A 27187-nucleotide genomic window follows, 5' to 3' on the forward strand; every position below is an offset into this window, starting at 1 on the left:
CAGTTGTTCAGTTCTCAGAACAAACGTCAATCGGGGGGGACGGGACATTTCAACAGTAAACTGGGTTTTCCCAGGAAAGGTGGTGGGGACCTGCCCCCCCAAAAAAACCCATGCTCAGACCTGTGTGGGTGAGCCCTTAAAGGCAAATCTACCTAATTCACAATTTCTGAAACAATACACAAACCGAAATAGCCATCCTTTGAAACTCACACTTCTCCAAATTTTGCAGTGCCGCTCTACAGTCTTGTAATGTGCAGAAAAATGTGTGTACTAGGGTAAAGAGTGCAAAAAATGCATATACCAATGAAAGCACAGTATACTAGGGAAAACTGCTTTGCAAAGATGTGTGTATTAGGCAAAATGGCAGGCAAACGTGCACATTTCATTCTGAAATGCTGATGCATGAGAATATATATATTTTTATCCCAAACTGACATGGAAATGTGGAGGACATGAAGACTGGAAAAATGAGAAACTGTGTGAAATTGAAACGGTCAGATTTCCCAGGTGGATTGAACTTTTGTGGGCTAGAGTCAATGTCCTTAAGTGCAAACTCGTCTCAGGGATCTGGAAAAAGCTGGTGTGCCGTACGAAATTTGTTAGTCCTTCAGGTGGTAGGACAGGCCAGTTTTTTGTTTTGGCAAGCTTATTAATACAAAATCTTCTTCCAAGCGGGAATTGCTTTTCCTCTTTTAAAAGTACAGGAACACCATAACATTATGGTTTACATCACAAAAAGAAAGAAAGAAAAAAATCCAATTAAAACTTTAAGCTTATGCTTTCCTTTTTACTGCTGTCTTAAAAGCCAGCTACCCAGCTGAGCTATGTAGAAAACGCAGCTTCAGTGTCCTATACAAATGCAGTCAAACTGCATTTACAGAATCCTTCACAGAAACCACATTTTCTGCACTTTGTCAGATGTAAGCACTGTAGCTTGTAGAATCTGGGAAAAGATCTTTCAAACTTGGGCATTGTCCAGCTGAAAGCTAATAAATAAAAGGTGGCTTTGGAAAGCAACCTGCAGGGCAGTGCTTCTGCTTATTCAACCGTTCTGTTGTTTCTGTATTTTTATATCTTTCATCTCAAAGCCACCCAAGAAATATTTATATTTGAAGGGCAGCATATAAATTCTTAAAATAACTAAATAATGAACAAATGCATTCTTTTTTAAAAAATAATTTTTATTAAATTTTCAGTTTTACATCTTAAAATAAACATTAACATACTGTTAGATATCCAGTGACTTCCCTCCTCTTTACTTGGTTCATTTTAGTTGTCTTTCATTCCTGCATATTTTGCTATAACAATTTTAGTCAGTTCTCCACTTTTATATCACTCGAACATTAATTACACTGTTGATTTTATCTTAAGCTGCCAAGCGTTTTCAGCTGTGTAGTTATTTTCCATATACTCAGTAAATATTTTCCACTCTTCTTTGAATATATGTTCTTATTGCTCTCTTATTCTATAGGTTAAACCTGCAAGCTTTGCATATTCTACCATCTTAAGTTGCCAGTCCTCTTTGCCTGGGACCTCCCTCACTTTCCATTTTGAGGCTAACAAAACTCAGGTCGCCGTTGTCGCATACATAAATAAATTTTGCTGACACTTAGGATTTCAGTCCGGATTATTCCCAACAGAAAGGACTCTGGTCATTTTGGGAAAGTTATTTTAAACATTTTTTTCAACTCATTTCCCAATATTCTTTTACCTTTTTACATGTCCACCACATATAAAAAAATGTTCCCTTCATTTCCTTCTATTTCCAACACATATCTGATTCTGATTTATACATCTTAGCCAACTCGGGGTCAAATACCATCTGTGAATCATTTTCATATAATTCTCTTTCAGTGAGTAACATGCAGTAAATTTCAAGTCATTCTTCCAAAGTTTCTTTCAGAGGTTTAAATCTATGTTGTGTCCTTTATCCATTGCCCACTGTGTCATTGAAGCTTTGACTAGCTTGTCTTTTGTTTCCCATTCTAATAAGAGGTTATACATCTTGGACAATAACTTATCCTTATTCTGTAATAATTGTCTTCCAAATTGTGAACTTTGGTCCAGGAATCCATTTTTAAAACCTAACTTAAACATATCATGTAACTAATAATACTGTTGGAAACTTGGCTACTTTCATCTTCCATTGGTTTCAGTCAGGGTTCCCTCCCTGTAAGGTCCAACAGTTCCCTATAGGTCGCCCATTGTCTATCCACATTAACTCTTTTAATTGTAATTGCTTAAATGGAGGATAGCCATAAATGTGTTTTTCTTTCCAGCAAGTTTTTATATTTCTCCCAAACTCTGTACAAATGCTTCCTAATAATGTGGTCTGTAAAACTCTTATAAACTTTAGCTTTCTCATACCAAAGGCATGCCAGCCAAATTTTATATGATGGCCTTCCAAATGCCTGCATTTTCCAATACGATCCATTCCTTTAGTCAACGCAAACAAGCTTCCTTGTAATACAATTGAAAGTCTGACAGGGCAAAGCCTCTTTCTTTTACGTCTATCAGAATGAAACTAACAACCACCCCAGTACTGGCCATCCCACTTGTGTCTCTCTCGATTGCACTTGAATCTTGGTGCATGGGGTGGAGTGGGGTGGTGGTGGTGGAGAAGGCGGAGATGCACCTTGTGTATGGTGCATGTGCTTATAAATACAGATGCACTGTATCCTGCAAATCCTCCTATTTCCAATGCTCCAGCTTAGGGGGTTAATTTCTGAGTAGTCACTATGATAAATTACAGTATTTTCCCTAGTGTGTCTTTAAGCTAAAGAACCGACACCCTTTTTGCTTTTAACTCGACACAGGACAGGCTATTTTAGGGGAAATTAATGCAGCGTTACCCACAGGGAATAAATGTGTAAGCGTTTGTGTGTGTGTATGACAATGAGGGCACTGCAAGACTCCAAGTACACAAGGAATAAGACAGGCATGTGGGTCATTGGGGGAGGGAATGGAAAATGGAACAGAGGGATCTTTTATTTTTGTGTGACAAAATCACTTATCCTTTGTTTAGGTGGTGTGATACTGAGCATTCAGCCCTTTAAACCCCTCCAGCAAACCATGGTATTTCATTCTTTAATTAAAAATAGAAACATAATCTCTTATATTTTGTTTGTAGGAAGAATCTGTATTTTTTTAAAAAAAGAATTGAAGCATGTCTATTTGCAGATAATTTGTCATGTATTTCGTGTGATCTTTTAACCTAAGAGAAGAAAAGCTTTTAAAATGTAGACGCTATATAGATCTAAACAGTGCACTATGCAGTGTTGCTTAAAGCTAGCAGGGAAAAGGAAATCTGGTGGGGTTTTTGTTCTTGTTTTTTTGTTGTTGTTGCATGCTTGCAAGGTTGCTGTGAATTAAGCCTAATGCTTTTTCAATTACATTTCAAAATATAGAACATATTTACAGTGAGCATCGCTTAGAGTCAGGAATGGCAGATGGAAAGGGTACGTGAATTGCTCTGGATTATCCCAGAGGCCAATGCAAGAGAGAATTCATGCAGTGACCCCCCAGCCTGAGAGGCTGTCCCAAAGAGGTGTTGTTTTAATGGTGGTAGAAATAGCATTAGGCCCTGCTTTGAGACGCTGACCTGTAGCAAACTGGTCCCAGGTAAGGAGAAGCAGGGCATTCTTCAGGGTTTCCAAAGAGGCAGCAGTGTTAGTCTTCTACAGGAAAAGCAAGGACCCAGTTCAGGCCATCCCATCTCACCTTAATGCAGTGTTTTTCAACCTTTTTTGGGCAAAGGCACACTTGTTTCATGAAAAAAATCACGAGGCACACCACCATTAGAAAATGTTAAAAAAATTAACTCTGTGCCTATATTGACTATATATAAAGTAATTTTCCCACGGCACACCAGGCAACATGTCACGGCACACTAGTGTGCCGCGGAACAGTGGTTGAAAAACACTGCCTTAATGAACTGATACATCCTCTTCCTTAGGTGCTTTGCTTTTGCATTGCCTCTTCCCTTCTTAGCACACACTGGTAAGCCAGGAAGCCTTCAACAAGCCATTGTTTTTCAGGACTGTCTTAAGCATATGCAGCGTCGGGGTGCAAAGATCCGCCCGGCACCCCCACCCCCAGGTTGCCCAGTCCCAGGCATGCAAGAGGGCAGAGCCGGCTGGTCGCCTCAGCATCTCGCTGACTCGGTTGCCCCTGAACTCATGGCGCAGAGAGGAACCCGCTGTGGCACTCTGACCAATGGGAAGGCTCTTCCCTGGACTGAACTCTCAGGCCCCGGACTCGGCCTGGTGCCCCTGAGAGCCCGGCACCCAGGTGCCCCGCACCCCTAGCACCTATGGGTAAGATGGCCCTGATGGTTTTCCCAGTTATATTCAAACAGGGAAACAATGGTTAGTTACACAGTATGGATGTCCTTTTAAAATGTGGCTCTTTTTTGGGGGGGAGTTGTTGGGTTGTTGTATATATATATATATATATATATATATATATATACACACACACACACACACACACACACAATCATACCTCGTGTTGCGTCTGCTTTGTGTTGCGTCTTTTCGCGTTATGTCCCGTGGCAACCCGGAAGTATCGGAATGGGTTACTTCCTGGTTTCACCGCTCGCACATGCACAGAAGCGCTAAATTGCAGTTCATGCATGCACAGAAGCGCCAAATTGACTGTGCGCCTGCGCAGACGCAGCGCTTCGAGTTGCGGGCATTTCACATTACGGACAGGCCTCCGGAACGGATTCCGTCTGTAACAAGAGGTACCACTATTGTGGTTTTTATGTTGATCTTTTCTGTGAACCGCCCTGAGACCTCTGGATATAGGGCGGTATATAAATCCAACAATTATAACAACAACAACATCAACATGGATCTGTTTTAAATTTGGTAACCATCATTTCAGGATTTTGACATAATGGGAAATGATGGTTAACCCAAACTTATGGCGTTAATTATGATGTCCCCAGAAAGGGATAGACACAAACACACTGACATCTAAACCAGGAGAAATACTCTTTCACTGTAATTATTCTACATACCAAAACTGGCAGATCCTTCCATCTCTAGGTGGGGGGAGAGGTTCTCTCTATTTTGCAATGAGTGGAAATTTGCTGAACACAGCCTCACGCCACCCTGCTAAGATCCTCTGCTGAGCTACAAAAACATTTCCAATAAAGGCATGTGACATTTATAGGAACTTTTAGTTGGGTGTGTCAAACTCTCTTAATGCCTCCCAAGAAATACTAATTTTGCAATCAATCCTTATCAGCCACCCCCCATCACCCAACACATTTTCCAGCCCCCATTAAATGGTGCAGAGAAATAGAAGGGGCATTTTGGCTTACCGGGATCTTGTTTCACTAATTGACATAGTTCTTTGCCCACCCCTACCAACAGAATAAATTATGTAGAGCAGAATAAATTTTGCAATACAAAATTATGCAAACGAGCTTAATTTATAGAGATCTTAGGTTTTCTTATGGTATTGCTTTTGAGTTGCGTTGGCATAGATCTGTTTATTTGTGCTGTTATATTTTTTACTCGCGGAGTATGTGCATTCTTGCTACAAGGGCATCACATTGATACAGAATTCTTTCAGAAACCTAAACTAATGAGGATGTGGGTGCTAAAAACCTAGGCAGTGGCCTGAGGGAACACAGAGTGATGCTTTTTTGAAACCTACAAACCTCAAGGAGCTAGTCTACCACATCTGTAAGCCACCCAAGAGGCAAGGTGAGGCTACTGCCTCAGGCGACAGAATGCAGAGGCGCAGCAGATCCAGCCTCCAAGGAATGACTCTTCCACAGTGACTGAATCTCCCCACAGTGGATACAACAAATGTGGAGGCCAGATCTGCTGCCTCATTGGCACCCCCCACACAATGCAACCTTCACAGCGGCCCCTTGGCAAATAGGAGGCCTTGCTGGTCTCCTCCCTTCCTTGTTCCTGATGTAGAGCTTCACTCACTCCTTTCCTGGTGCGGAGATGTCCCATTTTGTAGTTTGCCTCAGGTGCCAAAATGTCTTGGGCCGGCCCTGCTGTATGGCAGCGGAAGTTCCAGGAAGGCATGGTCAGTTGAGAATTGTATCCAGTCCTGATTAAAAAGTGGCGTTGGGATTACAGTATGTGTGCTGTGCGGCACTGATGAGTCATAATACGTTTTAAAAAAACAAAACACCTGCAAACAGGTTGGTGGGAAAACTTAAAAACATTAAAATTGGGGGATTTACATTTTATAATCCCTCTTGGTAAGGAAGTTAACCAGCTTTAGTTGATTCAGCAACTTTCTTCAATGCTTTGAGAGGAAAGGTGTGGTATAAGAAAAAGTTATTCATTTGTTTTATTTTTTTAAATGAGAGTTTGACAGCAGCACTTAATGATTGGGGGACAAAATGTTGCTCAATCTCCAGCCTGCACTGCTAGAGAAACAGAGACCAATGTTGACAGCAAATCTTTGAAGTAATTTGATGAAATGTCCCTCCCTGGTCCTACAGTTCCTAAGGAACCATTACTTTTTGTTAGTTAGATTGGTGGTTGTTCTGTCAGATGGTTAGGAACAGGTCCACCACATATGATAGTATGTTCCCACACCCTTTTTACATCTCCAGCATGTTGGATTCCTTCCTTTATACATCTTAGCGAGCTTTTGAGAGCCAGTGTGGTATAGTGGTTAACAGCAGTAGACTCGTAATCGGATGAACTGGGTTTGCGTCTCCGCTCCTCCACATGCAGCTGCTGGGTGAACTTGGGCTAGTCACACTTCTTTGAAGTCTCTCAGCCTCACTCACCTCACAGAGTGTTCGTTGTGGAGGAGGAAGGGAAAGAAAGGGAAAGGAGAATGTTAGCCGCTTTGAGACTCCTTTGGGTAGTGATAAAGCGGGATATGAAAGCCAAACTCCTCCTCCTCCTCCCCTTCTTCTTCTTCTTTTTCCTGAAAGGTGAGAATCTCTCCCTGTTTTTAAATGAGATGCCCTACAGAGATTGGGGGAAGATGCTCTCCCTTGTGAAAAGGAAGAGATGGGGGGTGAGTGAAGAAACCATAGTTTATGATGGAGAGGGATGCATGGACAATAGTCAAGTGGTGGCAGATGGGGGCAGCTTCCCCCCTGCCCCAGATCCACAAATATTATTGAAAAGCATTGAAAGTACTTAATTATCTGAGGTTCTGCCACCCGCCCCAGCAGAAGCCTGCCCCCCCCGCAATGTCCTACCGATATTTACGGGGTATAATTTACCTGTGATTTCCTAACAGATGCCAGCCTGGCCAGGATGGCTTTCCTTTTAAAGCTTCTGGGCTTGATGAGGCATGTGACCCTCACCTGTCCTGAGCCTACGCCAGCTGAGGAATCACACACCTCCTCCCAGAGCTAGCAAGCCCTACCTGGGCTGTGGGTCCTTGCTTGCCTTCCCACAGAACTGACAGCTGTAAGTTCTGGAATCCTGAGGTCAGAGATGGTGGTGGCCTGGCCAGGACAGCGGCTCAACAACTTTAGCTGCTCCCCACCCCCCAACAAAAAACCTGGCTACGTCCATGGAGGGATGTAAATTGCTGTGAGTTTTTAGGAGATCACTCTTCCCTTCCGAGAGCTACAGTTCTCGGAGTGGTTTAACAATCCATCCCTCATCCCAGAGATTTCTGGGAATGGTAGCACTGTGAGGGGAATAGAGGTCTCCTAACATGGACTGCAAAAGATCAACTTTATCCATCCTTAAAGAAATCAGCCCAGCTCACTGGAAGGACAGATCCTGAAGTTGAGGCTCCAGTATTTTGGCCACCTCATGAGAAGAGAAGACTCCCTAGAGAAGACCCTGATGTTGGGAAAGATGGAGGGCACAAGGAGAAGGGGACGACAGAGGATGAGATGGTTGGACAGTGTTCTCGAAGCGACCAGCATGAGTTTGGCCAAACTGCGGGAGGCAGTGGAGGATAGGCGTGCCTGGCATGCTCTGGTCCATGGGGTCATGAAGAGTCGGACACGACTGGACGACTGAACAACAACAACATCTCTCAGCACCTTTAACAAACTATAGTTCCTGTGATTCTTTGGGGGAAGCCATGACTGTGTAAAGGGGTATTTTGTGTAAAGGGGTATTTTCTGGTTTAAATACATAGTGCAGATGGAGCCTCTGCCAGTCAGTGTAAACAACACTGAGCGAGATGGACAAATGGTCTGACTTGGTGTAAAGCAGCTTCCCATGTTTCTAATTTCTCTTGTACAGTCTCTCTCTATAAAAAACCCACATTTTAACGAATGACACAGAGGTTAGTAACCAACAGGGCATGACTTGCTGAACCTTTGAATACAGGGGAAACATGTCAGAAAGAAATGCAAGGGTTGGATCTTTCTCTTCTTTCCCCTCTTTCCTCCCCCACCCCACCCCACATCCAGTGATGCCATTACTAATGACAGCTCCTCACACAGTGGCTTTTATTAAACTCTGATGCAGTGACTGAATGCAGGGATGAATCACTCATCTTGGGATACATTTTCAATTCAGACATGCAGTATGCACTTGCCAAAGGGAGTGGGAATGCAGAAGCAGACGGCTTTGTTTGGCTTTTTCCCCTTGTCATTGTTCTTTTTTTTAAAAAAAAAACACCCCGAAATCATTGTTTCATATAGTGCAGTGGTAGGGAGACTCAAGCCCATGGGTCCTCCATGCAGCCTTGCAGACCCCTACGTCGGACCCACAAGTCTGTAAACATCAGTTCCTGGAAATTGCAAAGGGGGAGAGTTGTTTTTATGCTCAGATCCTGCTTCTGGGCTTCCCACAGGCATCTGGTTGGCTTCTGTGAGAGCAGGATGTTGGACTGTATGGGCCACTGGCTTGATGTAGCAGGACTCTTATTGCATTCTGTAAAGCTCTTCCATCTTTGACAACTCCACTAACAGCAGCTGATGGTGTCTGTGTTACTCAGAACATAACATCCACAGAACGGTATCCCAGACCCCCCTGACGCTGTCTGCGCATACATGGGAAGCCAGAGCACAATCGGCACAAAAGCTGAATAACACTTTTCTGCCCCGTTTGTTTGGCAGAGCAATTCAAAGCGTGGCCTTGTGGCATTAAATGCAAAAGACCAACTTCGGAAGTAGGGCTTTTGCTTCCTTTTTTGGGCCAGTGACACATGGAAGAAGAAGAAAGGGGGGGCGGGAAACCCCTAGGAAAGTTACGTAAGTCCCAAGACAGGAAATGCTTATGGTATATTCGACTACAGCCTTTCATCAATATTTAACAAGATTTCTCTCCTTCTACCCGCATTATTTCTTTTCAAGCGCTCTGCTTATTTCGGAGCCTGGTGGGAGCTGTTGCGCCAGATCTGAGGGCGGCTCTCATCTAATGTTTTGAGTTATGTAGCTCATGTAGCTCTGGAGCTTAACTCATTACCGGTTTTGAGGTCCAACAGCAAGTTATCTCTCCCACAGTCCACATCCATAAGGGCCTTTGTAAAGGGAACTGCTGTCAGAAGGAGCTGCTCAGGGGACGTTAAGGACAGCGCTGCAGGATCAGACCCAAGGCATCCTGCTTCCCCACAATGGCCAATCAGATGCTTCTAACTGGGTACAGAATGCTGAAGCCAGGCTACTGCCTGGGGCCGGTTAAATGTAGGGAGCACATTACCCCCGTCAAAACAATTTCACTGGTGACTGGTCTGTTTCCGGGCACAATTCAAAGTGTTGATCATGACCTATAAAGCCCTATGTGGCTTGGGCCTGGGTTACCTGGAAGATTGTATCTCCTTTTATGAACTTGCCCGGGTGCTAAGATCCTCAGGTGAGCACCTTCTCCAGGCCCCATCAACACCAGAGGCACAGTTGCTGGCGACCTGCGAGAGAGCATTTTCTGTGGCTGCTCCCATGTTGTGGTACTCCCTCCGAATGGAGGTCAGATTGTGTCTCTCCTTGATATCTTTCTCTCGGTAGGCAGAGACCTTCCTATTCAGACAGGCCTTTGGGCAATCAGTGTTTTCATGCTAGTTACAAATGTGTTTTTATTGTATTTTAACTATTGTTTTCAACTGGTTTGTTATAATTATTTTGTATTTCAGAGCTGTGTTTTTGAAGTTTTGAAAGCCACATTGAATCCCAACTTGGGAGACAGGGGGGTTTAGATACATTAAACAAATGTGATACCCCTCTCCCGTGGTCTCTCCCGCCCCCCTGTTGCAATTGGTAGTCAGAGGAATTATCTAGGATAGGAATGGGGAACCTCAGGCCCAGGTGTCAAATGTGGCCCTCCAGGTCCTGGCTCTCAGAATTGTCCCCAAAGCCACACCCTCTCTTTTCAGGCTACACCCCTTGCCTGCAATGCCTTGAGTGTTTTTCCCAAGCTGAAATGTGTCCTTGAACTCTTATCATTCCTCTTTCTTGTCCAGAGGGGGAACAGAGCACAGGGAAAGTTCTCAGGTGCAACAGGTCCCTGCTGCAAAAGTCCTGCCCCAACACATGGACTCCTGCCACTGCCAGCCGGTGTGGATAGTACAGTACTGACCTAAGTCACCCAATGGCCTGACTTGGAATAACTTGGCAAATTCCTGTGTTCTGATGCCATGTCCCCCCCCCCTCTTTTTCAACAACAACACAGAGCTATGAATGACATTGGAGATTACATCGGGTCAAACATAGAAATATCTTGGTTGCCGAATTTGGACGACCTGATGAAAGGGTACGCAAGAAATTTCAGGCCTGGAATTGGAGGTAAGATTCTGGCTGACCACCCTGGGAATCATAGCTCCATGAGGCAAATAGGGCTTTCCCAGAAACATTCAGCACCCTTAACAAACTACACTTCCCATGTTTCTTTGGGGGAAGTTGTCGACTGTTTCAAGTTGTATGTTACTGCTTAAGATGTACAGTGCAGATGGGGCCTAAACTGGATATGGTTTGTTTTTTTAAAAAACAAACAAACCATGAAACAATTTACATTGCAGCAAGGAAGCATATATCTGTGGTTACAGGGCAAATTTCAACAGAATATTACCACGGGCTTCTGATTTGGATTGATGGCTATGCCATGGATCAGGGCCGCACAGTCTTTTCTCCACATGTTTAAACGTGTGTCTGATGTATAACACTTGGGTTAACTCTTGAAACCACATGTGAGGCTGTGGAGGTGAAAACTAAGTAGCCAGTGTAGCTCTGAGCCTGTATAGGATAGTTGTGGAGGGTTTTGCAGTTGCCAAACGATATACCAACCTGTAAAGTGAGTACAGTATTAACAGTTTAAGCTTTTTCAGAAAGTCCTGGAACCGTGGCTTTAAAAAATTGCCATTATCCAATCAAATTACAAATTTGGAGGAGGTAAGGCATAGCTGTCAACTTTTCCCTTTTCTTGCGAGGAATCCTATTCGGAAGAAGGGAATTTCCCTTTAAAAAAGGGAAAAGTTGACAGCTATGGGTAAGGGCACGAGTTGGGATGTGCCTGAGTATAGGTGGAGGAGAGGGGGTTATTGCTTTGTTTTGTTCTTGTTTTTATTTGTTCCTGTTTTTATTATGTATTTTGTGTTGGTTATCTTGTATTTTTATGCTGTGAACCACCCTAAGATCTACGGATGAAGTGCAGTCTACAAATTGAATGAAGAATAATAATCATGCGTAGTTTGGCCTTTAGGCTTTGTTAATGGCACAAAAGCCCCCATTTGGACACCACCAGGTGGCAGGTGGAGAAGCAGTCACCATTCCCTCAGTTTCACTGACAGGGGTTCTACTTTCAAATTGTGTAACATCTATTTTAAAAGCAGCACTGGTTACCAGTTTGTTGCTCTTCCTAATTCAAAGTACCGTATTTTCCGGCGTATAAGATGACTGGGCAACCCCCAACTTTTCCAGTTAAAATTTAGAGTTTGAGATATACTCGACTGCAGATTCTCCACCCGGCGTATAAGATGACCCCCGACTTTTGAGAAGTTTTTCCTGGATTAAAAAGTAGTTTTATATGCCAGAATATACAGTACAAACACCTGAAAGATTTAGGTAGGCCTCAAATATATGAAAGACTGCCTCTTCACCAATCTCCCGGGATGTTAAGAATTGCCAGTGTGGCCTCTCTTGGTAGTTTCACTACCCTCAGAAAAGTGGAGGATTGGTGGCCCAGGACGGAAGGGGGCTTCGCTGTGGCAGCCCCTAAATTGTGGAACTGCCTCCCCACAGATGTGTCTTCATTGTATCTTCACTATGCCCTCTTCATTGCACAGTACACATCACTTTACCCTGGCCTCTGGCTTCTTGCAGTTAATGTGTTTTGCTTTGTGGGACCCACCTCTTTTGCTGAATGTAAACTTTTGTGTACCGTTTGGAAAAGTTTCCCTTGCTTTATAATGGTGGTGGTTTTTTTTTTTTTTTCCTTTTTAAAGACTAATCTAATATTCTATTGTTGTAACCCCACCTGGGACCTTATGGTGAAATGGGGAGTAAGAAATCTCATAAATAAAATTAAATAACCCCCTCTTTTTTTCTTTCCCACAATTCAGGCCCCCCTGTTAACGTTGCTCTAGCCATTGAAGTGGCCAGCATTGACCACATATCAGAAGTCAATATGGTAAGTTGGCGCTAGAAGAAATATAATGCTGCCGTGTCGTACCATCCGACATTTTTCGGGGGGGGGGGTTAAAGATATATGTTTCTCCAGATTATGGAATTGTGGGATATTTTAATGGCAGCCAGTGGTGGTGATTCTTGTCCTCAGGAATACACAATGACAGTCTTCCTGCATCAAAGCTGGCGTGATGACCGGCTGTCGTACAATCACACCAACGAAACCCTGGGCTTGGACAGTCGCTTTGTGGATAAGCTGTGGCTGCCGGATACCTTCATCGTCAATGCCAAGTCCGCCTGGTTCCATGACGTCACAGTGGAGAACAAGCTCATCCGGTTGCAGCCTGATGGGGTCATTCTGTACAGCATCAGGTAAAACAGAAACTTCATGAGGAAGAGTGACCTTTTGTGCTGGGTAATTTGATGGCAACCTCTGGGTTTTAGGTGGTTTCCCAAGCGCTGTATATAGTTCAGGCCACATGTGTTTGTGGGCAGGGACCAGTTGGCCTTTGATCAGCCTGATGTTTGCTTGCACTTGTATAGGCTGGTGAGGCTCTTGAGAAGCAGAAGGTCACCAACTCACCAGTCACCATTAGTGCTGCCTGCCCCACCAACTTGGGTTCATATAAGCACATGTGGTGGACCTGCAATAGGGTAGCCACATTCTGAGGGGAATTATTCAAAGATATTAGGGAGATAACCGGACAAAACATGGTAAAAGGCCTGAAGTTCGCTTTACATAAAATTTACCTATGAGACAATACGAACCTGCATTTTAAGCACATTTTTAAAGTTTTAACTGGCCAGGTAGGGTGGGATGGGGTTATTTAAGCATCTTATGTTTTAATTGTTGCAACCTGACCTGCGACCTTAGGCTGAAGAGTGAGTAATAAATTGTAGTAGTCAAATCATCATCATCATCCAGCTTTTATTAGCAGCCAGGCTAGTAACAACTAGATATTGGAAATTATTAGAAGGTGCAACATTCACCACAGGTGCAGAAGAGGAGAACGCGGGACCTTCTCCACTTTATAAAGTTTTGTTTGCTATCATTGCAGGCAGTAAGAGAAATTGCTACCCAACTGGAAATATGACAATTTAAGGGATGCAAGCTCTGATGTAATCCAAACTCATGTCTTCAAAAATGGTGGGAGGGTGGGTTTTTGTTTTAACACTGCTTCTTGTTGTTTTGTAGTATAAAAAGTAAATAATAATAATAATAATTAATAATAATAATTTTAATGGCAAATGTTAGCCTGTATGTAATGGTGGTTTTTGTTGCTGTCTTCATTTTGGATAGAATCACCTCAACAGTGGCCTGTGACATGGACCTTACCAAATACCCTATGGATGAGCAGGAGTGCATGTTTGATTTGGAGAGCTGTGAGTTCAATTCTGAGGCGTCTATTTTAAAAGGGGCTTCTCAAATAGGAGGGCATGGAGTGGAGCAGATAATTACCTTCACACAGGGTAGCCTTGTCCCTGAGTGCAAGCCCCTTAATTATTGGAGCAGGAGCAGGGAAAGCGCAGCTTTCCTAGCTCCCATAATCCATGACCATTGGCCATGCTGTCTGGTGTTGATGGGAGTTGGAGTCCAACGGCATCCAGAGCATGGAAGAATAAGTTTTGGTGCTCCAGCTGTGGCTGGAATACAGCTCCCAACATCCCTGACATTTGCAAAAATGTGCATATTAGGAAAGATTCACCCTGAAATGCTGCAAAATTTTCATGGACTTGTTTTTGTTTTATCCCAAACTAATGTGGAAATGTGGATAACTGAACTTAAAGAGTGGAAAAAGAAGAAACCGAAATTAACAGATTTGGCCCTACCTGCAGTTTATTTGAACATTTTTAGTGGGCTTCCTGTAACTCAAGGCAGCTTACAGCAAATGTCCACATTGGAACTCTGTCTAAATGTGGTTTTGTCACAGCACCACAAAGCTTCTGAAATCTGGCTGGTGGTGGGATGGCAGGTTAAATGGTGCTATGCATGGCCTGATGGCACCATGGAAACGCTGTTGCACACAGTTTAATGCCAGGATGACCTGGATGCTGAAAACTTCACATTTCTCTAAGCCTGAATAACCGTGCAAAGCTGTGCACTGGAACTAGAAAGCATTGTACGCTGGTGTGAGTTTTCTCCTCCTCCGCCTCCTCCTCCTTCTCCTCCTCCTCCTCCTTCCTCTCATTTCATTTTTAGCACTGACTGTTTTCTGAGCAATTAAGCACAATACGTTTTTATCCCACCAAATATAGCAATCTGCAGTTCTTTTTACTTATGCAATCAGTAAATGCAGAGGCAGCCAGAGAATGAGGCGGCAAAATTTTAGTCTGCTGGCGAGTTTTTACAGAGAGCTCGGATTTTAATTTAATTTTGCAGATTGTGTTTATAGAGCAATAATCACAAGGAGAAATGAAGTCTCTTAAAACAGATTTTTTTTAAAAAAAGGAAAGTTGGTTCTCCATGGGAGTGGGGGCAGTTTAAAGATAAGCGAGGAGTTTTGTGGGGAGGGGATTGTTGATGTAGAAAATGGACAGGTGAGCTATACACTTGAAGAGTGGCAATTTTGCACAAGTGCAGAAAAGCTGTTTGATTTTATTTCTTAATACATATCTTGCCTTTCCCTGTGAATGTTGTGTGACCGATCATGGGGTGGGGAAGAGGTGGGGAATCTGCCAATATCAGTTTCTTATTTTTCATAGAACCATAGAATTGTAGAGCTGGAAGAGACCCCACAGGTCATCTAGTAGACACCCTGTGATGCAGGGATCACAGAAAAAGAATCCCTGACAGATGGCCATCCAATCTCTGCTTTAAATCCTCCAATGAAGGGGATCCCATTCCCACCACTTTCCAAGGAAGTCCGTTCCACTGTCAACCAGCTCTTAGTGTCAGAAGGTTCTTCCTAATGTTTAGTCGGAATCTCCTTGCTTGTAATTTGAATCCACTGGTTTGAGTCCTACCCTCTGGAGCAGCAGAAAACAATCTGGCTGCTCCTTCCACACGGCGGCCCTTCAGATATTTGAAGATGGCTATCATATCACCTGTCAGTCTTCTCTTCTCCAGACTAAACATACCTAACTCCCTCAACTCTTCTCCATATGGCTTGGTTAGTTTCCAGATCCTTTATCATCTTAGGGCTTATCCACACTTCCTCTTGTCCCGCTGCTTTTTCAAAGAGGGCCAGATTTGATGAAGTGAAGGGCCTTGAGGGCCGACCAAAGTTGTTAACATTTTTTGTAGGATTGAAGTTGTTGAGCTTTTTTTTTAGGATTTCACCCCAGGAAATAAACTGCCACAGGGGGTAGATTGAACCGACCGGTGCGCCGGATTAGGCCCCCGAAACAGACTTTGGACATGCCTGGTGTAGGCAATGCTGAGCTAGATGGACCAGTTGTCTGACTTGGTGCTTCCTATCATCTTAAAAGGGGTGGGTGATGGGAAGAGAAGCATGTGGACACCTTGCTTGTTTCCAGGTCAGTCAACTATGATACACTGAACTGGGTTCATTAGGTTTGAAGTGGGCCAGAAAGCATTAACCAGTGGGACCAGTAAGAGAACTGTGGCCATGGATTCTGAGTGTTTCATCCTGAGCATGTCAATCTTCTTATCTTTCCCCGTATCCTTGTATTTATTCAGTTTCTTTTGACAGATGGCTACTCCTCAGAGGATATCGTCTACCACTGGTCTGAAAACCAGGATCAGATCCATGGACTGGATAAGCTGCAGCTTGCTCAGTTCACCATTACCAATTACCGGTTTGCTACAGAAGTGATGAACTTCAAATCTGGTAAACAAAGCTTCCAGTCCTTTTAGAAGCCTTGCAGGGATGGAACTGGGTAACATCCAACTAGGTTTTGCCCAGAGTTGGGGAAGGAAGGATCTCTCGATACTATGATCTTTCCAAATTTAAATTTAGTTCTCCACATTTTTGAGCAATTTGAGATTTAAAAAGAAAAATCCTCATGAAAATTCATCAGCATTCTAATGATGTACACATTTTATGTGCAGTTTTGACAAACATGCACATTCACACGTAATATACACATTTGCATGCAATTTCCACTAATATTATGCATTTTGTACGTTATTTGCACTAATCTTTATCCCCCCAGATTTATGCAATTTTGTAAAGACTGTTTAGATAGAGAACTGCCTCTTAAAATTCAGAGAAGTGTGATTTCTGAAGAACTCTTTTTAAGTTTGCATGCTGTTTCAGAACGTGTGAATTTGAATGAGAACTTAAAATCAAATTTCTCCCCCAACCCTGCTCAGAGTATACCCACTGAAGTAAATAGACTTAGATTTCAGTGGGTCTACTCTGGGTAGCACTAATGTTGGATACAACCCATAATTTCTATAGTAGGGGTGGGGAACCTTTGGCCCATGGACCTTATTTACTCCAGTAGACCCTTTGGGCCAAGTCACGCCCACCTTTGCAAAGCTTGCATAATTACATATGCAATGTTTTGCAAGCCTCTATGATCTGCTGATCATTGGCTCTGGCAAAATTGGGTCGCCTGGTGTCTCTGAGTTGTCAGATGATTGTGGAGAACTGTGATCAGGTTTCCCGTGTGTGTGTGCAAACAGCATTACACTGGTTTGGAATACCATTCTGTGGATGTGTGTTCTGAGTAACATAGACCTCATCAGCTGTTGTTAGTGGAGCTGTCAAAGACAGAATAGCTTTAAATAACATAAGAACCTGCTGGATCCAGCTAGTAGTCCATCTGGTCCAGCATCCTGCTCTCACAGTAGCCAACTAGATACTTGCGGGAGGACTAGACAATGACAGCAACTCTCTCCATTTGAAATTCCCAGCAACTGGTATTCAGGGTATTAACTAATATGCTGCCTCTGACAGTGGAGGTGGAATATGGCCATCTGGGCAGCAGCCGTTGATAGCCTTATCCTCCATGAATTTGTTTTCATTCTTTTTTAAAGGCATCCAAGCTGGTACCCATCACCGCCTCCTGTGGGAGTGAATTCCATAGTTTAACTTTCTGCTGCGTGAACATGTGCTTTTAAAAATCTGTCCTGAATCGTTCCAGCATCCAACTTCATTGGATTTCCACAAGTCTAGTTTCATGAGAGAAGGAAAATAATTTTTCTCTGTCCACTTTCTTAATTGCTTAATTTTATACACTTCTATCTTGACTACACTAAGACAGCGCTTGATATTTTAAACTGTAATTGTTTTTATAATGTTTTAACTGCTTTGCAGTATTTTTGTTTTGATTTTGAACTGCATATCATCTGTTCACCACCATGGGCTCCTTGGAGAGGAAGGGTGGGGTATAGGTTCAATCAATCAATCAATCAATCAATAAATGTGGTGTGTTTATATGAATAATTCAAAGCATTTTTTCAGTGGCTAGCCCTACTCAGAGTAGACCCACAAAAATAATGGACATGACTAATCAAGGTCTATTCATTTCAGTGGGTCTGTTCTGAGCAGGATTTAGTTGGATGCAGCCCAGGCGATCACCCATACTTAGGAATGGCATGGAAGGAGTTAAAAGGAATAACCAGTAAGAACCTTTAGGGGGCGGAGTTATGTGGGCTATATAAACCCCTCCGGGGAGAGTTCGTTGGTTCTTTGGTCTTTTGGTTCTTTAGGTCTTTAGTCTTTAGGCTTGTCTTTTGTCTTTTGTCTTTGACTTGGGGGCTTGTCGTGGGTATTGAGAGGTTGGAAGAAGGGTGGCAAGGGAAGGAATAGGAACAGGGGTGGGAGAAATAGTTGGGCACTGTTGTTAACAAGAACACAACCAAGAAAGTACTGTTTATTCAGAAACCACATGCTTATGTACCAAACTTCAAATAAAACAGTTTTGTTCCAATATTCTCCTTGACTGAACTGAGTGAAGTAAATACCAGACAGACTGGTTGGTGGCAGCGGTTAATTAATAAAGTGGTGAGTGCAGGTATCAACGGACCGTTAAACGTCTGGGGGACCTGTGCAGGTTGAGCGAACCGCCACAGCCCTACTCAGAGTAGACCCACAAAAATAATGGACATGACTAATCAAGGTCTATTCATTTCAGTGGGTCTGTTCTGAGCAGGATTTAGTTGGATGCAGCCCAGTGCTTTTAAAAAGCATAAATGTGTGGCCTTTTGAATGCATGATCTCTCTGTGTGTTGCTCTCTTTAAACTCTTTGGTATTATGAGAATTCCCATAGTGCCTTGCTTCCCCATACATTTCTGACAGGAGAAATCAGGCCCACTGCTGTTTTATTTGTATCGGAGTACATTTTAAACAAATTAGCTAGCTTAAAATAAATAACAAATGTTTGCTGAAAGTAAAGTGCGTTTAAACCAGCATGTCAACCACAAAAAAGCTGAGGAAATCTGCTTTTTGTTGTTTTTAAATTTCAGTTGTAATAAGATTGTAAAGTGGAATAAAATTGAAGCTCCGTATATTTGCTAGACTTAGACTGGGGTGACCGTGGACTGAGCTCAGTATACACAAAAACCCCTGAACGGTGTGTGGGCATTCATAAGAGCTCCAGGAAAACATTTCATGGTTTTGTGGAAGGCAGGCACCATCAAATCTGTCCCTGCTGCATGGATTGAACCCTTCAGAGTCCGCAGCATAGCATAAGAGAATACAATCTGTCTCAACATGTCAGGATTTTCTCTATCCAACTGTGAGGCAGTGTGGGGGGGGGCACACCTTGCCTTTAAAAATAGACAAGTTACTGGTTGCTTCTTTGCTATTTGAGCACCTGTTTGTACAATCCTCAGATCAAGGGATAAAGATTTTACTTAACTATATAGGGAAGGACCATAGCTGAGTGGTAGAGCATCTGCTTTGCATGCAGAAGATGACAGGTTCAATCCCCTGCATCTCTGGGTAGGGCTGAGAGAGGACCTCCCACCATATGAAACCCTGGAGAGCAGTCGCCAGTCAGTGTAAGAAAATACCAAGCTAGATGAACCAATGCAGTCTGACTCTGTTTCCTGTGTTCCTATCAGTGGAGGCTGGCCCATTAGAGTGAATAATAATAATGATAATGATAATTATTTTATATGCCCTGCCCATCTGACCGGGTTGCCTCTGGGCGGCTTCCAACAGTAACATAGCATCAAACATTAAAAGCCAAAACCACACCCCACCTGTCTTTCTTACAAACAGGCTCTGCCCACTGTTGGCTCTGGCGCCACCTACTGTTTGCCTCCCCACCTTCTGCCCAATTGTTCCAAATGGGCACTGGCTGCCACTGGTTCTTATACCACTTAATAAGCTTTGCAGGTTAGAATACTGTATATAAGGCAAATACAGAGCTCTTATGCTGCTCAAATTTAATTTAATCATATGAATTTTAGTTGATTAATTGATGTTTGCCATTTAAATCTACATATATATTTTTCCTTGCAAATAAAACCTGGTTTGGACCAGAACTGTGGAGAGACCCAGGGTTCAACTCCCAACTCAGCAGTGAAGCTCGCTGTGAGGATAACGTCTGGGGTGAAGTGAGCTCCTCTGAATAATATAAATGTGGTGGCAGGGGAGGGACGGACACCTTTTAAAATCAATTAACTACATTATTATTTATACAGTGCCATTAGGAATGACTGGATAAGTCTGTTTTGGGTCAGCGTCAGTTCTGCACTTGTTCATCCATAAGACTGCAACATTCTGCAATCCTCCCCCCCCCCCATGAAAATGTGCATTTTTACATACCCCCCCAAAAGGGTTGTAACCAAATGTTAGTTCTACTCAGAGCTAGCCTACCTCTCAGGGTTGTTGTGAGGATAAAACTGAGCTAAATGGGGGAGAGAACCATGCAAGCCTCTTCGAGCTCCTTGTAAGAAAGGTAAGATGTAAATAAATACATATGCCTTTTTGTCTCCTTCATTTAGTTGGTCAATTCCCCCGGCTGAGCCTCCACTTCCACTTGAGGAGGAATCGAGGTGTTTACATCATCCAGTCCTATGTGCCTTCCATCCTCTTGGTCGCCATGTCATGGGTTTCTTTCTGGATCAGTCAGTCAGCCGTGCCTGCTCGAGTCTCGCTAGGTAAAAGTGTATTGTTCAATGGCTGGGGAACTATTGTAGGGTGTTAAGGTCAACAGAAGTGGGATGAGCATTTTGTGGGATGGGCTTTAATGGGTAGGTGAGGCTATATTAATTGCAATTTATGCCTCCAGGCGCCCATATGTGTGGGTTGAACAGTTTCAAAATACCATCATTGGCAGCCAAATTAAAAGCACAGGAATTAGGCTATAAAACCTTGCTTTTGAGCAAGTCCAGCTATGAAGTAAGCTTGTTCTCCCTTTCTTACCCCATTTAACAAAGACTCAGGGAACAACTTGTAAAGTAAGTTTAAAAAAAGACGTACTTACTTTATAATCATGCATTGGTTCACAGCAACAGTAGAGAACAGTAGCAGTAAAAACTATGCAGGCAAAATACTTATATTTACAGTATAACCAGCTTCAGGCATGTGGCTAAAGTTGGAGCAAGCACAGGGCACATCTGCCCTCATGGCTGGTCACAGAAAGAGAGAAAGGATCAGAAAGTACTATACGAACTTTCCTCTTTAGGTGAGGAAGGCGAAATGAAATCACACAGAGCCCTCTCTACCAATTGTATTTCTATGGCCTTAGTATCTATATATCTATCAGCAATACAGCTCTGTTGTATTAGCCCCTTCTCATGCTAACTAGCAAGAATATGCATTTGCTAGGTTTGGTTGTTAATCTCCCACACATCTGCCTTTCCTTCTTGGTGTTTCTTCCCCCACCACTAGTCGAGCATAATGTCTGATGTGCAGCTGCAGCACTGGGTGCCTGTTCACTTTTGAGCCGAATGCAGCCCTCTAGCCCTCCAGGGTATGGTCCTGACTCTCTCTACTCTCCCCAGGACGCTCCCCATGCCAAATGCCTCACCAGCCTTGCTTTGCACCACCCTTTGGTGCTTTTTACCTGGCTGGAATGTGAACTCTGATGATGCTTATCCTGTATGAGGAATAGAGTGGTTTATGTCAGTGAGTATAGATAGAATCTGGCCTACTGTGCAAAGGTGAAATGTGCATTCTTTGCTCCACCCACTTTTGCCTCTGGCATAAGCCGCTACTGGCATATGGCCCTCGGGATGTTGCCCAGATGGGAATGTAGCCCTCAGACTGAAAAAAAGCTTTTCCCAGCCTTGGATTAAACAGAATTAAACTGTAGCTGGGACATCCCCCCCAACCTTGTTTCTTTCAGGTATAACTACAGTCCTCACCATGACCACCCTGATGGTGAGTGCTCGGTCTTCACTCCCACGGGCTTCAGCCATCAAGGCCTTGGATGTGTACTTCTGGATCTGTTACGTGTTCGTCTTTGCCGCACTGGTGGAATATGCATTTGCTCACTTCAATGCAGACTACATGAAGAAGCAAAAAGACAAGATCAAGACCAGCAGGCAGGCAGAAGAGGTCAGTAAGAGCCTCTCGTGGGTTCAGACTCTGATCCCCCCATTCGGTAGAACTGGGCTGAAATGTGTGGTCCACCATTCTCCGGCCATGCAGGCAACAACAACAACAAAACAAAACGGGGGGGGGGGAATGGGAGAAGCAAGCCACTTTCTGATCATATAAACCTATCTGCCATGGACTGGTTGGACACAGAGGAATGGTAGGAGGAACCAGTGGGGGAACCCCCATGGGAAGAAGGCTCAGAGCAAGGGGATTAGTGGTGGCGTGGTCTGAGGGAGAAGAGGAAGAAACTGGGAAGAGATGTCTGTAGCTGCAGTGGTAACAGGGCTTAGTGAGAGGGGGGAGTCTGTGGCAGAGAGCAGTCCAGAATCAGAGCTAGAAGCTGCAGCAGGAGAGTGGGATGAGAGAGGCCAAAAGGCACTCCTTTGCAGATGTTGTTTTTTTTCTAATAAAGAGTTAACTTTACTTACTCTGTGTGATTTTCTGATGGCTTGAGGAAAATATTTAAGGGAGAGTCAAGGAAGGTGTCAGCAAGAAGCCCTGGCAGTTCTCCAAGGATGCCAGGAGCTGATGCCAACCCCACATGCTTACTTGGAGAAAGTCCCACAGATATCAGTATGACCACCTAATTCAAGTATGGGGAACTTGTTCCCCTCCAGATGTTGCTGGGCTCCAATTACTGTCAGCACCAGTAACATCAGTAATTGGTGATGATGGGAGTTGCAATCCAGCAACATCTGGTGGGCCACAGGTAAGTCACCAGCGATAACCAACATGGTGCTCTCCAGATGTTGCTGGACTACAGTGCCCATCAGCCTCAGCCAATAAGGCCCATAGGGAGGGATGGCAACATCTGGTGGTCCACAGGTTCCCCATCCCCTGGCCTACAGACATGTTGATCATCATCTGCTTCTCATTTCAGGTCAATGTGAAGAACGCCATTGTTATGTTTTCCCTCTCGATAGCAGGCGTCAACCAGGAACTTGCTGTTTCCAACAGGCAACACAGAGCCCCTAAAAACCTGCCTGGGTCAGTGGAATTGGAAGTGGGAGAGACCAAGAAGCAACAGGAGACTAAACCCGAGAAGAAAAACGGCCTGAAGTCTCTCTTCAAGCCCATTGATGCAGATACCATCGACATATATGCTAGGGCAGTTTTCCCAGCAGCCTTTGCAGCAGTCAATGTCATCTACTGGGTGGCTTACACAATGTGAGGGTCACAAAATGGAGGCAGGCTGGGCAACAGGCAACTGAGATCCTCTGAGCCAAAGCAGAGCTTCTTAATGGAAGGGCCTTACTCAGGGCCAACTTTTTAACCACAGCACTTCCAAAGCGAGACGGATATTCCGTTAATAGAGAGGATTGTTCTTCTCCCTTCCTCTGTTGCTGAGACAGCAAAGCAGTTGGCCACCACCCCTTTTTATTGGCTTGTTTCTCCCTCTTTAGTCTCCACAGAGCGAGTCAGATGCCACAGTCTTCCCCAGTTTGGCATGAAACTCCTGCCAAGTCTCCACAGCTGCCTAATCCTGCATAACAATAAGGCGTTTCACTTCTTCATCTGTAGTGTCATCTTCCAATTTCAAGAAGGCAAAGTCCTGGATTGGGGCATGAAAAAAATAGCACCTGGTGCATCAGGGTCTGATCCAAACTAATCTGTTGTGTGTCGCCAGGGAATAATTGCTTTGCCAGGTGTTTGTGGGGAGGGATGCTTAAAAGTGGAGCAAAAATGCAAGGGTGGAGCTCTGCATGGTCTGGATTTTAACCGGCTTTTAAGGACCCAATAGAAAACCTTTTTATTTGTGATTGGACTATATTAAAAGGCTAGCTGGCTGGCAGTCCATTTCTTTGCAATTCTGAGAACTTTTCTTTCTTCAATCTGCACCTTTTTTAAACACACATGCACACCCCCTACTTGGCTGCACAGTTTGTGTCATAGCACTGTATGGACGTGATGGTTTAGCTGTGATTCCTGCAGTGCAGGGGGTTGGACTAGATGACCCTTGGGTACTTTCCAACTCTACAATTATTTGATGCTATGATATCTGTAGCTGGGCATTTTGACGGCCAGGGGTAATGGGGATGTGTGTAGGGTGGGATGGGGGAGACACACACACACACACACACATGCATATATACATATTCCTTGGAGTTTCTTTAATGGTTTTAATATTTGGGCAACAAAGGGTAATACTGGGTTTTGCGGTTCTGGTTTTTTTTTATTTTTACAGTTACTGTATCATTTGTCTTGGATAAAGTATTTAAAACACTTTTTTATCCTCTTCTAACCACAGCATGAAATAAAGCCTATGACACAGAGCTTGGCTGGAATTGTTTTATCACGGATACTTCATAGCTGGATTGTGGGGAATAAAGATCCAATGGAAAGGGAGCAAGATTCACTACAGAGAACAAGGGCTTGTGAAATTACACACACAGAGAGAAAGATTTGTGCTTTTTATATATACACCATAAACACAGACATGTAAGCAGCTCTGGAGAATCACTGGGTGCATCCAGACCACCTGTTTATTGAGTGTTCATCCTGATTTGCTTGTGGGGAAATTAGAGGACATTGGCTACGTAATGAACATTCATCCTGAATAGTTGATTAGGCAAAATTGCAGAGAAGAATTATTGGGAGAGTCGTGCTATTATCTTGATGAATAAGGACTTGCCTTTATTCGTTTTTTAAAATTGTAAACTGGTGCAGAAATGTGGAGAACTGATCTCATGACTGGAAAAAATGAGCAAGCGAAATAACATCCCTACCAAGTACCCAGGTGGGCAGAGCTGAGTCAGGTTGGGCCCACGCGAATCATCCACCCTGGTCCAACTCAGCCACCTGATCCACAATTACAGACCAGTACCGGTAATATTTTCTTATGGACTAGCCTGTCTTTCAGAAACAGCACCACAAGGTTGGGAGGTAAGTTAGCATCACTTCCCAAGATTTGTTGCCTGGGGAGAGTGGGGTATGTGTGGAAGAGGCGGCAGCCCGCAAACATATTAACTCTGCATCTAATCCCTTTGCAGAAAGCCTCCCTCTAATACAACTTTAGATGTTAATTTGGCTTTAGCAAAAACAAGAGGGGGTGGAAGAGTGTTGATGGCATGCATGGCCCAGTGAGACCCTTGTGTGAGCTTCTGATTTAATGTTGGAGGAACAGACCGAAAATGAAGGAGGATAGCGTAGTTAGTATGTTACAGATGAATGAGGGAAGAGGGTGATGTAGCTGAACATCACCATCTGATGCAAACGGGGCAGTGAGGCGGGGATGGATGAGGAAGTGAGAAGAGTTGAGGCTTATGATGATAATCATCCAAAAGGCTCCCACTTTGGCTCTTAATGGGACTGTGTTACTTCAGCAGATAATGGAACTAAAAAAACAACAACCCCAGCACAGACCCAATGGGCCTTCTACAGCTGGAGCAATAGGCTCGTAATGCACTTCTTCAGCTAATAGGTGCTGCCATTGGGTTAAGGAAATTGAAACACTTTTTTAATGTTAGAAAGGAGAATCAACAGACTGCCAAGTTTCTTTCTGCCAATGCTTGGCACCGAAAAACTAAACGAGAAAAGAAAAGGGGGTTGGGTGGGGTGGAAACAGAATTTCCCCAAGATTACATTCAATAGGAATTTAAATGGTTCTTTTTAAACTATATTTACTTGGAAGTAAGATCCAGTAAAATCAATGGGCTGTATTCAATGCTAGTCCTGCCCAGAGTAGACCCACTGAAGTTAATGAATTTGGCATTCATTAATTTCAGTGGGTCGACTGAGTAGGACTTAGTTGGAAACAAACTAGTGGGATTTATTTATTCAGTAAATGTTTTGGGGGTCTGCTTGGATGAGTTGAAAGGCACAAGGTCAGACTATTTGTCCATCTAGGCTGGTACTGCCTACTCTGACTGGCAGTGGCTTTCCGGGGTCTCAGGTAAAGATCCTTCCTGTCACTTCTTATTCTTTCAGTTCAGGGATGAGGAAGCAGCATTGCTGGACTACAATTCCCATTAGTCCCCACCCCAATCAAAATGACCAGTGGGTGGGGATGATTGGAATTGTAGTCCAAAAGCACCTGGAGGGCAACAGGTTCTCCATCCTTAGTGATGCCGGAAACTGAACCTGTGAATGTCTGCCTGTTTGAGCTGCAGCTCCTGCAGGTGACAATCTACTGCTGGAAACAGAAACCTCCGCTCTTATTACCTTTTTAATTAGCATTCTTTTATTCCTCGGGTTTCATGTACTGAACATCTCTTAGAACGCTGTATGATCCTCTTTCATAACAGGTGTTTAGGACCAGCAAATTTTTTCTTCGCTTGTTTTAAAAACTCCCGTGTCTGGAATTCTAGTTGTGAAGGCTCCCTTTTTATTGTTGGAGTGAGAAAAGTAAGTTTTCATCTTGCAGGTAGTTGAACACATGCCAAAGAATGTTATTTATGTGTGCCTTTAAAGCACTTGGCAATTCCTCGCCCACACAGAGGATTAAAAACTAGCTTTTCTATTTTAAAAAAAATTGATGAAATACATAGGCATCCTTCTCTAGAGGGCTTAGAACACTGTGTTAAATAACATCAGAGTAGCAAGTTCTGACTTACATGATCTATTTCTCTCTCTCTCTCTCTCTCTCTCTCTCTCTCTCTCTCTCTCTCTCCGCCCCCCTGAATGGTGTCTTGGATATTGTGGCATCAGATCAGTCTTTAGTCAAAAAGCAAATAATCCTCTTTGATCCCCTTTGAATGTATCACTTACTATGCTGGAACCAGGAGTATACATACCATACACTTAAAGCACATGCTGTCACTTGAAGAATCAAGGAAACGGTAGTGTGCTAAGGGTGCTGGGAACTGTAGCTCTGAGGTAAACTATAGTTTGCAAGATTCTTTGGGGGAAGGCATGTATTATGTGTCCACAGCCTAAGCATAACCTGGGCTGCTGGATGTAGGGTATGCCGGACGTAGGAATGGCAGCGTGTCCCCGTCCCCCCATCTAGTGTGGATACTGTAAGAGTGTCAGGAAATGGCATTTTGCAAGCTGTTTGGGTCCTTGCAGGGCTTATAAGTCTTAAGCAAAGCCAGTTGGTCAGTCAAGTACAATCTGCAAGGCATCTGGTGCCATAGCTTCCTTTGGAATGATATTTCCTCCTTCTGCACATGTGAAGAGCAAGGAGAGAAATAACAATTCTCCTTCCTGAGAACCATGTAATATACTGCATGCGTGCACCATTCAAGAACTCTCCATCCACCA

The 27187-nt window shown here is 43.7% G+C and overlaps 1 protein-coding gene across 1 annotated transcript in view; it reads left to right on the forward strand.

The window, feature by feature from the left end:
• Nucleotides 1-23244, forward strand: part of GABRD (gamma-aminobutyric acid type A receptor subunit delta) — a 39440-nt gene extending 16196 nt beyond the window's left edge. Inside the window, exons 2-9 of the mRNA XM_033156377.1 lie at nucleotides 10572-10684; nucleotides 12457-12524; nucleotides 12672-12892; nucleotides 13821-13903; nucleotides 16174-16311; nucleotides 20386-20541; nucleotides 21732-21943; nucleotides 22866-23244. Of these exons, the coding sequence (XP_033012268.1) occupies nucleotides 10572-10684; nucleotides 12457-12524; nucleotides 12672-12892; nucleotides 13821-13903; nucleotides 16174-16311; nucleotides 20386-20541; nucleotides 21732-21943; nucleotides 22866-23156 (1282 nt within the window). The 3' untranslated portion in view covers nucleotides 23157-23244. The remainder of the gene's footprint in view (nucleotides 1-10571; nucleotides 10685-12456; nucleotides 12525-12671; nucleotides 12893-13820; nucleotides 13904-16173; nucleotides 16312-20385; nucleotides 20542-21731; nucleotides 21944-22865) is intronic.
• Nucleotides 23245-27187: the final 3943 nt, after the last annotated feature.

Source organism: Lacerta agilis, chromosome 8 (genome assembly GCF_009819535.1).
Source record: "Lacerta agilis isolate rLacAgi1 chromosome 8, rLacAgi1.pri, whole genome shotgun sequence".
In the NCBI taxonomy this organism is placed as follows: Eukaryota; Metazoa; Chordata; class Lepidosauria; order Squamata; family Lacertidae; genus Lacerta; species Lacerta agilis.